Source organism: Martes martes (assembly GCF_963455335.1).
Source record: "Martes martes genome assembly, chromosome: X".
Classification (NCBI taxonomy): domain Eukaryota; kingdom Metazoa; phylum Chordata; class Mammalia; order Carnivora; family Mustelidae; genus Martes; species Martes martes.
Genome location: NC_137897.1, coordinates 82,029,231 through 82,042,668, shown reverse-complemented (window position 1 = coordinate 82,042,668; position 13,438 = coordinate 82,029,231). Strand labels below are relative to the sequence as shown.

General features: G+C 37.8%; 1 protein-coding gene across 1 annotated transcript in view; it reads right to left on the bottom strand.

Moving 5' to 3' along the window:
- The window catches only part of TBC1D8B (TBC1 domain family member 8B), a gene marked incomplete at its 5' end in the record, with an annotated part of 56,807 nt that extends 44,293 nt beyond the window's left edge, over nucleotides 1-12,514 (bottom strand). Inside the window, one exon of the mRNA XM_080795146.1 lies at nucleotides 12,385-12,514. Coding sequence (XP_080651272.1) covers nucleotides 12,385-12,514 — 130 coding nt within the window. The remainder of the gene's footprint in view (nucleotides 1-12,384) is intronic.
- Nucleotides 12,515-13,438: the final 924 nt, after the last annotated feature.

Below are 13,438 nucleotides of genomic sequence, written 5' to 3'. Positions count from 1 at the left end.
AGTCATTTGGGGAACTCTTCTAGCTCATTAAGCTATAATCATCATCAAGTCCTTGCAAGTCAATCAGGAATTAACATGTGCCAATGTGTGGGTTGTAAAAGTACAAGAAAACAAGGAGATAACTTTGGGTTGCTTTTCTATGTACATAGAGATTTATTATCTGACAGCCTCAGCATCCAAGGTCATCAATCAGCTTATACATGGGAATTTCTGTAGCTATAGTAAATTGAGAAGAGAATAGACACTGTCATCTACATGACAGAACAAGAGATTAAAAATTATAAAGAAGTTCAAATCATCCTTTGAATGTCTACATCAAGTAAGGTACGAATGCTCTAGAGCCTGGTAATGTCTATGAGATTTTTGGTAGCATCCAGCCATACAAATAACACCAAACCTCTTAAGGATATACACCATCACAATACTGTTTATTGAATGGCATAGGAAGATCACAAAAAAGCAAGGTTCCACCATTTTTTAAAAAATAGGCTGGGGCACCTGGGTGGCTCAGTGGGTTAAGCCTCTGCCTTCGGCTCAGGTCACGATCTCAGGGTCCTGGGATTGAGTCCCACATCGGGCTCTCTGCTCAGCGGGGAGCCTGCTTCCTCTCACTCTCTCTGCCTGCCTCTCTGCCTGCTTGTGATCTCTCTCTGTCAAATAAATAAATAAAATCTTTTAAAAAAATAGGCTTTTGCAGGTAATGATTATTGCTCATGAACCAATTCTTTTTAGCTAGATAGAGATAAAGCACAACTGAGCTGAAAAATATCCTAACAGGTCATGTAGTCCAACCTCTAGCATGTTCTATAGTATCTCTGATAAAAAGCCTGGCTTATTCCTTTATAACTCCAGAAAGTTTACTTTTCCCTAGGTAGACTATTGCTTTAGTGGGATTTTCTATTAATTGGAAAGTCCCTGAATACTACATCAAAAACTTATGGTGACTATATGCTGGGTAACTAAACACAATAAAAAATTGGAAAGTCCTTTCTAAAATATGAAAGGACGGGGCGCCTGGGTGGCTCAGTTGGTTGAACGACTGCCTTCGGCTCAGGTCATGATCCTGGACTTCCAGGATCGAGTCCCGCATCGGGCTCCCAGCTCCTTGGGGAGTCTGCTTCTCTCTCTGCCCTTCTCCTCTCTCATGCTCTCTCTCACTCATTCTCTCTCAAATAAATAAATAAAATCTTAAAAAAAATAAAATAAAATATGAAAGGATTTATATATCCAAATGTTATAGTCAAGGCTAGCTTCATGGGCTTGTGACCTGTCCAAAGGGCTCCATGCTCAGAAGGGCCCCTGCTTAGTTTAATTCTCTGCTGTCACTGTCTTGAAATTCTTAATTTTTGAACAAAGAGTTCCAAATTTTCATTTTGCACTGGGCCCCACAAATAAGGTAGGTGATCCTAGTTATAGTGGTTATCTCTAGGCAGAGGGGTGATGGGTGATCATTATTTTTAATACCTATACATATTGGTATATGTATATACATATACATATACCATATGTATATATATTTATATATTCATATATTTACAATGAACATTTTTTATCTTTAAGATAAAAAAATAAAGCTATTTCTTACACACTTTTTAAATTAGAAAAAAGAAGGTTTTTCTTAGAATAAACAAAATGCTATTTCCTGGGTAGCATTTGGGACCATGCAAAACATATCCTCTATTGAACACTATGGGTCTTCAAATATTATGATTATTTTACAATTATCCTGTCTCCCTTGCTCATTCTTCTCTTCTACTAATTAAAATATTCCTAGTTTTTTTCAATTGTTTGTTGTATGAGATTGTCTGGTATGTGAGATTTTTCTTCTATCATTCTCCTAACATACCTATTTGTCAAAGTCTCTTATAAAATGTGGCATTCAAATCTGAATGTCAGATATGGTCTGAATAAAGGCAGATTTTTTATATTGTGGGCTCCAAGTTTCTATTAACGTAGTCTAAGATCATACTACCTTTTTAAGCCATTACATCACATTATATTAAACCTGTGATTGACTAATCTACTTCAATCTATTTCACAAATACAAGTACCAACCTAGGTATTCTCTGTCCTGTACAGTTGATTTAAACAAAAAAACACCTAGACGCAGTTTACACTTTTTACACTTTAACATCCATGTTAAATTTTATCCCACTGATGTCAACTGAGCATTCTAACTTGCCCAGATATTTCTGAATCTTGATTTTATTTTCTATGACAGTGATTCTCAACTGAAACTTCAAATTTGAATCATTTGGAGTTTTTGAAACTATTCAAGCTCAAGTTTTGAAACTACCAAAGCCCAGACATTCTAATTTAATTTATCTGGGATATGGTCTGGGTGTTCTATTTTTTTTCCCCTTAACTCTGTATTATTAAATTTTTCAAATGTAAAAAAAAATATAGAGGAAATAATATATTGACACTTCTTTGTGCCCATCACCTAACTTCAATAATTATGAACATTTCATCTATCTTCTGTCATTTATCCCTCCTGGAGTCATTTAGTTTGTTTTAAAAGGCTCTCAGTTGAATATAAGATGCAGCCAGTGTTGAGATAACTGATCTATGGCGTTAATTGTCCCTTTCAATTTTTTTAAAGATCTTATTTATTTATTTGACAGAAAGAGACACAGTGAAGGAGAGAACACAAGCAGGAGGAGTGGGAGAGGGAGAAGCAGGTTTCTTGCAGAGCAGGGAGCCGGAAGCAGGACTCGATCCCAGGACTAGGGGATCATGACCTGAGCCAAAGGCAGATGCTTAACGACTGAGCCACGCAGGCGCCCTGTCCCTTTTAGTTTTTAGACATTTGCAAACTTGATAGAAATTTTTTAATTGTTTAGATTGTTTATTTTTTTTATTAGTTCGGTTAGCCAACATATAGTCTATCATTAGTTTTTGGGGTAGTGTTCAACGATTCATTAGTTGTGTATAAAATTTTTAAAAAGATTTATTTATTTATTTTGGGGGAGAGAGAGAGAGAGAGAGAGAAAGAGATAGCAAGCGGGGTGAGGGGCGGACAGAGAGAGAATCCTGAAGCAGACTCTCCACTGAGCATTTTGGGGGACATGGAGGCTAAATCCCAGGACCCCAAGATCATGACCTGAGCTCAAATCAAGAGCCAGCCACTGGACCAAATGAGCCACTCAGGCGCCCCAAACATTTCTTTTTGTATTAGGTCAATGATAATGACAAACAGGTAGGATCCCAAGGGATGAGTGTTGGAGAGGCTGTTAAAACAGCCACAGCTTGAAGATGGTTCTCATTATCTATGTACTAATTTCAGACATTTCAGTTTGACAAGTGTCTCTTTCTGCTTGCAAACTAGATTGAGGGCACTGTGTAAGGCAACACTGCGCTAGTTGCAGAAGAGTCATTTAAATGAACTTCTAAATTACAACCAAGATTTTATTTCAATTCTACATAAAACGTGTGATTATAAATTTTGGCCACAGAAATGACTGCTAGAACTTTATAGTGGATTCTGTATCTTGTCATAAATTGCCATGTTTTCAAAGTCAAACAACTACACCTTTACTGAATTTTTTATAATCTCAACTTCATTAAATGTTAATGAACAAACTAATTAGTAAACTGCCAACACACTTAGTAGAAAATACATTCCAAGAAGAGAAAGTAGTGTTTTCAGTGAAGGTTGTGGGTATAGTTTATTCTATTGCTTTTGCTACCAGAACTAAGCCCTTAAAACAGGACTGTGAATGCTTATTTTAGAATAATCCAATAGCCACAGTTGGCATTTTCAAAGCTGCCAACTTTACACTAAGAGCTTTGGAAAACAGTTAATAAAAATAACTCTTCTTTGTCTTGTTTTCCCTCTCCCTGCATTCTTTTAAAGACATTTACTTGAAAACTAGATATACAAATGATACAGCACTTTAAAAACATTATTTAGAGGACCTAAAGCTGACCCTAATCTTGGTTAGTATAAAACGATAGGACAACTAATACAATGATTAAAAAAAAACCAACAAATGTGATTGTTTTAAAACTTCACTTCTTTATACTGGAGCAAGGGAGAAAAAAAAACAAGACCATCTAGACTGGAGTTGAAAGAACAGTGGGGACAAAAAACAACAAAGGTTAAATTCTCAAGTACCTTTAATTCTCTATCTCAGGTTTTCCTATTCTACAGATGAGGGCATTCCTTTCTAACATTTTCTAGTTGCTCAGGGCATTATTTCTTGAGTCTCATATTTCCAACCACAAATAAATCAATCTGGAATACTTGCTGTGTTCCCAATGACTGCCAATTTTTTTTTTTTGCTTTTACACTATCATATTATTTGTCCTGCTTAGAGTGTTCTTCTCATTTCTCTCTATCAAACCACATCCCAGATATTATTAGTTTCCATATTTGGCTGATTTAATTAAAAAACAAACAAAAACTGCTTTTTGACAAAATGCTTTTCAGATATCAGATTGGAATTCTGCCACCAGAATACCACCTATTGTTATTAATCACTGCTTTTAGGAATCCTTGTATTATTTAACAGGACATCTGATAAGCATACTTCACACCAGAACTGGCCTTGGAAAATTGTGTTGGGGGTTTCAAATAACCCTCATTCATGACTTTAAGTCACCGAAATCAGGCAGATATCATTACTGACTACCCCAGTAATTATATATTTGCTGGATTACTTGGTTATTATCTGTCTGTCCCACTAAATTATGAATTCTGTGAAGGTAGAATTTCTGTTTTATTCACTATATTTGTATACCCAACACCCAGGACAGTAACTAGCTACTACTCCATTTTTCTGTTTCTCTTCACAGCAAAATTCCTAGACAGAATTATATATATTCACTCTGCCTCCAAATATCCACTTGGCTTCATATGCTCTAGTCCCTCTGGTCTCTGCTCATAGGTCATCTTAAAGAGGCCTTCCTAGACCAAATTTACCTAAAATACCAACCTCCTTCCCTATCACTATAGCTTATTTTATATTTCTTCATATGGTTTATTACCACCAGCCATGTATTGTTTATTTGCCGCCCTCAACTAGAATTTTAGTCCCATGAGAATAAGGATTTTGTTTTGCTCACTTGCTATTATCTCGAGCAAAAAACAGTGCTTGGTTTTTAGAAAGCACTTGGTAAGTATCTGTTAAATGAATGTATCCTCTACAACCACCTATGGAATTTATTCTTACCTTTTGTGCTTATATAGCAGCAGCAAAAGGTGGAAAACTGGGCAGATTTTCTAAGGTAAATGTAATATAAAATACATGTCATAGTTGTACTCCAACAGAGTAAACATTACACTGCCATTTATTTTATTATTAGTTTTTATTTTATTTATTTATTTATTTAATTTATTTATTATTAATTTTGGGCAGCTTACTTTACATCCATAGTCCTTCCGCAACTGCAACTGTCCACGAGAAGCATGGGTTTTCACCAGCTGAATCATTTCTATTCAAGTATCATGTTCTGAAAACTATAACTAATGTGACTCAAGTTATACGTATTCTTCAATATCACTCAGTAAGACAAGTGGTGCTTTTATCTGTAGAAGTACTGTTGGAGAACTTCCACATTTTGGGCAATCATAGATCAAAATGAAATGTTGCTGTGATATTTTATTCTACTAGATGTATGTCATTCGGGTTATAAATAATAAATGCATAGTCACTATTATACCAAAATTATTGAATAACTACCAGCGTTTTACTTTTGTAGTAGAATCATTGCTGATTGAACATATTCAATGTTACTACTCCAAATCAATTTCTGTATACAACATGGGAAAAGTAAATACAGGGAAAATAATATAAATATAGATGCTCCTTTGGCCCTACAGAAAATGGCACTCCATTAGTGGATAAATGAATATCAGATGTTTATATAGTTGCTCACAAGTTTTAAAACTCATTTGACTCTCAGAACAATGCTGTGAGGTAGGGAAGACAAGTTTTGTTCCCATTTTATAGATGAGGAAACAAAGCCTTTATAAAACAATTACAGCTCAATAGAGACATAAAAATATTAAAGAATAAGGGAAAACAAAGGTTGTAGTGTTAATGAGGCAAGTGCAATCAATGAACTCAGTGGTGTATTGATGTATTTATGGATGTTGGCTTGTAGCTGACTTATTTAAAAAAGAATCCCATAGGGTAACCCCTGGGAGGGCAAAGTACACTATGCCCTGTTCCTTCCCTGGAACATTTTGATCCATGTGAAATCAAGTAAAAAGTTACTTTTAAAGATCTCTTTAAATGAGAAAGGTCAGCTTTGCAGGAGGTTTGGAAAAATGAATGTTGGTCAATGTCATAATTTTTAGTCTTTTTTTTCATTAGAATGAAAGCCATTTGCTAGCAAATACCAGTTTCCTACTTACATTATAAATTTCCAATATCTTAGCCAAAAAAGCCCCTCTTTATATAATCCACATCATCTTTATTATTATTATTTTTTTAATTTATTTATTTGACAGATAGAGATCACAAGTAAGGAGAGAGGCAGGCAGAGAGAGAGGAAGGGAAGCAGGCTCCTTGCTGAGCAGAGCCCCATGTGGGGCTTGATCCCAGGATCCTGGGATCATGACCTGAGCAGAAGGCAGAGGCTTTAACTCACTGAGCCACCCAGGCGCCCCTATCTTTATTATTTTAACTTAACTTTTGAGGATCGAAGATTGAAGATCCTAAGTGAAGGTAAGTAGTGTTTTCTTATATGTTTAAAGAAAGACCTCAGCAACAAGCAAGGGAGGGGAAAGGAAGAGAGAGCAGTGTTATCAACAGGTAACTAAAAAAACTCCTGAGGCATACAGGTATGCAGTCAATAATCCTTCCACTACTACCAAGAAAAAGTGGTGACAATGATCATCTTTCACATATTAAGACCACCAATGAAGCTGTCCTTTCTCACTCAAAACAACACAGATGGATCTAGAGGGTATGATGTTAAGTGAAGTCAGATAAAGACAAATACTATATAAATTTCACTCAAATGTGGAATTTAAGAAACAAAACAAATGAATAAATTAATAGAGATGATCAAAAAACAAGACTCAAATATACAGAACTGGTGAATGCCAGAGGGGAGGTGGGTGGGGGATGTGTGAAACAGATAAGGGGAATTAAGAGTACACTACTGTGATGAGCACTGAATAATATATAAAATTGTTGAATCACTCTATTATACACCTAAAACTAATATCACACTGTATGTTAATTATACTGGAATTAAATAACTTTTTAAAAAGAGATCTTTATTACTTTTTATTTTTGTAGTTTCAAGTTTTTATTTAAATTTCAGCTAGTTAAGATACAGTGCAATATTAGTTTCAGGTGTAGAATTCAGTGATTCATTACTTACATATAACATCCAGTGCTTATCACAACAAGTGCCCTCATTAATAGCCATCACCCATTTAACCCACCCCCCTGTGCACCTCCCCTCCAGCAACCCTTAGTTTGTTCTCTATAGTTAAGAGTCTGTTTCTTGGTTTGCCTCTCTCTTTTTTCCCCCCTATGTTCATCTGTTTTGTTTCTTAAATTCTACATATGAGTGAAATCATATGGTATTTGTCTTTCTTGGACTGACTTTATTTTGCTTAGCATAATACTCTCTAGCTCCATCCACATCACTGCAATGGCAAAATTTCATTCTTTTTGTAGCTGAGTAATATTCCATTTTACACACACACACACACACACACACACCACAAGTTCTTCATCTACTCATCAGTTGATGGTGGACATTTGGGCTCTTTCTATAATTTGGCTATTGCTGATAATGCTGCTATAAACATCACCGTGCATGTGCCCCTCTGAATCAGTATTTTTGTATTTTGGGGGTAAATACCTAGTAGTGCAATTGCTGGATTGTAGGGTAGCTCTATTTTTAACTTTTTGAGGAACCTCCATACTGTCTTCCAGAGTGGCTGTACCACTTTGCATTCCCACCAATAGCACAAAAGCGTTCCCCTTTCTCCACATCCTCGACAACATCTGTTCCTTCCTATGTTGTTAATTTTAGCCATCTTTAAAGTACACATGAAAAGAAAATAATAAAGTACACTTGACCCTTGAATAACATGGGTTTGAATTGTGCAGGACCACTTATACATGGATTTTTACCCATACATACAGTGCAGTGATACAAATGTATTTATTCTTTCTTATGATTTCTTTAATAACACTCTCTTTTCTCTAGTTTACTTTATTGGAAGAATACAATACACAATACGCAAAATATAGGTTAGTTTACTATTTATGTTATTGGTAAGGCTTCCCGTCAATGGTAGGGTATGAGTAGTTAAATTTTGGGAGAGTCAAAATTTATATGTGGATTTGTGACTGCACATGGCAGGGTGGGGGTGGGGAGGCCTGGCATGTCTAACCTCCACATTGTTCAAGGGTCAACTGTAATTTTTTACTTGATTTCACGTGCATCAAAATGGTCTAGGGAGGGAGTAAAGGAGGGAAGCACATGGTGTGATTTGTCCTCCTGAGTTTGCCCTATGGGATTTTCTCTTCAATAAGTCAAAATAATATTTATTAATTTACAGTGTGTGTGGGGGATTTGATATTTCCTTATCTAAAATGTGATATCATGGCCACCATTTGTGTACTCTCGTCCCAATAATAAAGCACCTGGGAAGCCAAAAATTTTATCAGATAGCTCCTTTGTGAACATGGAATGCAGGCATAGTTTGCTAAGAAAAAGTGAGAACATTTTCAGAGATGGGCTCCTTGAGCTGGGAGTGGGGAAAAAGAGAGAAAGCCTTATATTTTTGACAGATGGTCATTAAGAAATTCTTTAAAAGGCTACCTTATTATTATGTGTGTGTATAATTATGATGAATCACTTACATGGTGATTTGTTAAGCTTATATAAATATCACAAAACATTTTGAAATGGAAAGCTCATTTAAAATGTTACTATGTTCTAGTTTTTACATCTGATTTAATTCCAAAGTAATGGTGCCAAAATGAAAGAGGAGATAAGAAAACAGAATGTCTAAAACTTCTCAATTTTAATAAATTTTACTTTTTAGTTTTGTTCTACATCCCCCCAAACAAGGTCTACTGAGGGAGATTATCAATCTAACACACAAGAACCTGCTTACACTTTTCAGATATGGAATATTTAAGAATAAAATAGTCTCAACAAATAATCTAAATTAAAGCTTCGTGATTGTCAGGTCTTCCTAATTCCCATACACTAGAATGCAGCCCCATAATTCCACTCATGTAGTAGCTCCAATCTACCAAGCAGAGCAAATTGTTGATTTCTGCTTAACAAGCCAAATATGCATACATTATTTTCAATTACATAAAGCCAGGTGCTAAATTTAGATGCCACAGCAAAGTCATTACCCTTATCAGCCAGGAGGATCAAAGGATAATGTAAGATACCTGCAAAAATCCAGATGGGTGAATTACTTCTCTAGATGTAAGAAAATTACTTTATCTATAAAATAAGCTTTATGTATAACAAAAATTTCCACAAGATATCCTACCCTGCTGTGAACCAGGACAATTAAGTAAGATAAATTAGCTAAATAAGTAATCTACCAGATATCCATTAGAGATGTTTCAGAAATTTAGAAAAGGACCTTGGAGTTCTAACTTACATATCAGTCTCCTGTTATAACCACCCTAGAGTTCTCTGTTGCTCCAATTCCATTATTAGAAAAAAAAGAGTCAACTAACTTCACCAAGTCACAGCTCAAGTCATTACACTGCTGGTGATTATTGCCAATTATCACATAGCAATGAAATAAAATCTTAAAGAAAGTACAACTATTAACATTTCTAGATGGTTATTATCTCCATTAAACAGAATGTATAAAGGAATCATTTAAAGGGGTAGGACATAACTTTGAATTTCAGCAAACAAACAGACAAAGGCAAGCTTATGCTGGCACCCAGTCAAACTCCTTTGAGAGCTAATCCAAATGTGGATTTGCAGTAAAGCATAGCAAACCTCTTGGCTTCACAATTTTAAGTAAGAATACAGTAATTGAGCAGTTATGAAAATCAGCACACACTTTTCCTCTGGAACAAAAAGAACCAAACAAACCTTAAAAACACCTCTGCTCCTTTCTGACCCATTTTGCTTAATTTACATGGAATATAGTGGCAGCACTAATGTGGAAATTTCAAGCATTTTGAAAATACCACAGGTAAAACAATCAAGCAGACAGACACACTGACCACATTAGGGGTTATGGCTATTCTCAACATACACGTGTGATAGAAATCTTAGTTCATTTCTGCAGACAAATCTCTTATTCTACAGATATGTATTTGAAGACTACATGGGAGTGGGTGGAATAGAGAAACTGGTGCAACTGGTCCATGTTTTAAGAAAACATGTCAAATGAAAAACTAAAAACAGAAAACAAGGCATGATTATTTAAAGGAAATTTGCAACAAGTGAAAAACTATTTCATACTACATTACACTGATCTGATTCTCAAGAATCTGATTTACCTATTATTTTTCAGGAACACAGTTGTACAAAGTGAAATATACTTCTCTGGTAATGTGAACAAGAGCACCATAAAAATTCTGGTCAAATAAAACGGGGAACCAAAATATTATGCTGTAACACAGAGCTATAAGATCTATTTTAAATATACTCTGACCTGTTCTCCATGGACTGAAGAGGGTAAATTGTGTCATTTGGTATTTATCAAGATTGATTTTCAAATGTTAATCTGGAAAATATATCCATCTATTAAATGGAAAGGATCCTCTGCAAAATAACACTTGTAATTTTTTTTAAAAAAAATCAGAAAATGACAAAACCTGAAGTTTAACAAGGCAATTTTTGTTGCCATATTTTCAAGAGGGTCTTTTTAGAAGCTGGATGAGTTGAAGAGGTCTTGCAAAATTAAAAAAAAAATCCTGTAGAACCCCAGAATTCTCTCCACCTCACCTTGAAAAGGAAAGAACAGCACACATTTATCAATATCTTAACAACATATATTGATTTGGCACCTATTACCTTTCATTTCATCCTCTCAATTCTGGTGAGGTAGACATCATCACAGAAGAGGAAAAGCCATGCCATCTCCTCCACAAATCTTTACACAACCTTTCAGTTATTTGGTTCTAATTATAATTTGCCTGATTTACTAGTTACTGGTTATAATTACAATTTGCCTGGTTTACTGGTTACTTGCCTCTAACTCGACCCTCTCCCCACTTATCCAGATAATGAGCAATTAATTCAAAGGCGGGGAAGTGAATCTTAATTGTCTTTGTACACTAGCATTCCATGTGGCACACAGCAGGCGTTTATGGTTGAATAAATTAAAGAATTTGTCGAATGCCATTCAACAAGACATGAGGACGGACTAAAATGCAGATTTTTGTATTCTTCCCTCTTCCCGCTACATCACGCTGCCTAAACGAAGTCTGGCCCACCACTTCAAGGCCACCATACCAAACTGCAAATTGTCACCAAAAAGAGCTCTGCCTTCCCCCATGTCCAAAAGTTTGAATGCCCCCGCCCCAGACGGAAGGTCTCAAAATAAAATTCTCTGGAGGCTTTCAACACTTGACCAAGGGACAGTTCTGGATTTGCAAATCAAATCACTGAAGGCAGGATGGATTTTAGGCGGCTAGAGTTAAACTTCCATTTGTTTCACCGGTTTGCTTACAATCGTGGCTTTGAAAGAAAGGGCAGCGCCAAACCCCCCGAGAGGGAAACAAATTACGAGGGTTACTCTGAAATAAGATCCCAAGGACTGAAAACGGGGTGACAAAGTAAAAGATGCTAAATTTGGAGAGGTCAGCAATTCTGAGACCTATCCCTCGCCCCCCGCCACTCCGATCCGCTCACCACCCCCCTTCTTAATCTCTTATTTGAAGCCCATCCCTCAGGATGTGACTGGGGCTCCTCCCTTCTCCTCACCATCCTCCCCGCCCACACACACACGCACACCGCACACCACACACCACACACACCCGCACTCCCCAGGACGGTGATTACTGATAGGGAATTCTGTATAAAAAGTTAAGTCCACAACTGCGAACTGGCCCCTGTCACCAGCCTCAATGCTACCTGTCGAGGACTAACACTCGTCATTAGTCCCCTCCCCCGTGGGAAGAGACCGGGCAGATACTTTGCCTAAAAACCCCTTCTCCGCCTCTGATTGTTCCTCCGCCTCAGAAAGGACCCCTCCAACCTCTCCTCCTCCCACCCAAAGAGCAGTGGCTCGCCCGGTGAGGCACTGTCAGGACTCAGAGAGGGCGGCAGAAAGGTGGTAGCGGGTGAAGAACCCCAGCCCCTCCGCCCGGGGTTTAGAATCGGGCGGCGGGTGGCGACGAGTAACAGTTTTCCCTCACCGCCTTTTAAGTACCAGTGAGCACGGCCCCGAGGTGGGTGGGGGTGGCCGCAGCTTACCTGTGAGACCCCCTCCGCCTTCCTCACCGTAGCCCCGACGCCGCTGCAGCACGAAGTAGTCGTTGGATCTTTCCATCAGCCACAGCTTCAGCGCATTTTTCAGGAGCACTTCCTCAGGCTTCAACCACATCGCGAACTTTGTGCCGCCCGGCAGCAGCGACCCAGATGCCCTCCTCACCTTACCCTCCACCCGTGTATTTCCCTCTACTTCTCCTCCCACCAAATCTTCCTCAGGCAGCAGCGGCTTGGGTTCAGGTTTTCCACTTCCCCCAACCCTCCCTTCTCTCCCACGTAGGCAGTGAGATTGCCAATTCCCTCCTACAGCTCTACCGCCCGACTGGGAAATAGTCCCGCTTCTTTGCCTCCTGGGAGTTGTAGTTTTCTACTCGCTTTTCTGTGCTCAAACAATGAGAGCTGGGGACTACATTTCCCACAATCCACAGCGATGAGAACAGGCTTGGGGGTGCTTTCAAAGAGCGTCCCGCCACCGCTTAAGTGTATTTTGCTTATTTAAAGTTTAAAGAGGTTTTTGTTCAAATAAGTGAGCCCCAGGTATGAATGTGTTGTTTCTTCTCATGCGTTTACAGCCGAGGGTGGTAAACTGTAGAAAACAAAGTTTCTGGAATTTTGGAGTCATTAACGACCCATTCCGGGAAGCAGCAGTTGCAGCGCCGACATTTAATGAGTTCTTACTTTGCACTAAAGCGATTTCATATACATTATCTCACGTAATTCTCACAGAAGTCTTGCGAAGTGGATATTATTTCCCACTTCGTACATAAATAAACAAGAGCACAGACGGGTGAGGTGACTTACCCAAGGTCACGCAGTGAGTAGCGTCTGATACAACTCCTTGTCTAATTCAAAATCTTAGATTAAGTTCTTTCTGCGCATACAGGACGACCATAAAATCTCTAGAAGCCGCAGGATTTTCTTAACGCCACGGGCGCCTCCCTCTCCCCATTGCCACCCCTATGTGTTTATTTAACTATCGTAATCAGCCACAGAATACGTCTTCTCTGACTCTACTTTTCAGGATCTAAACAATTTATAA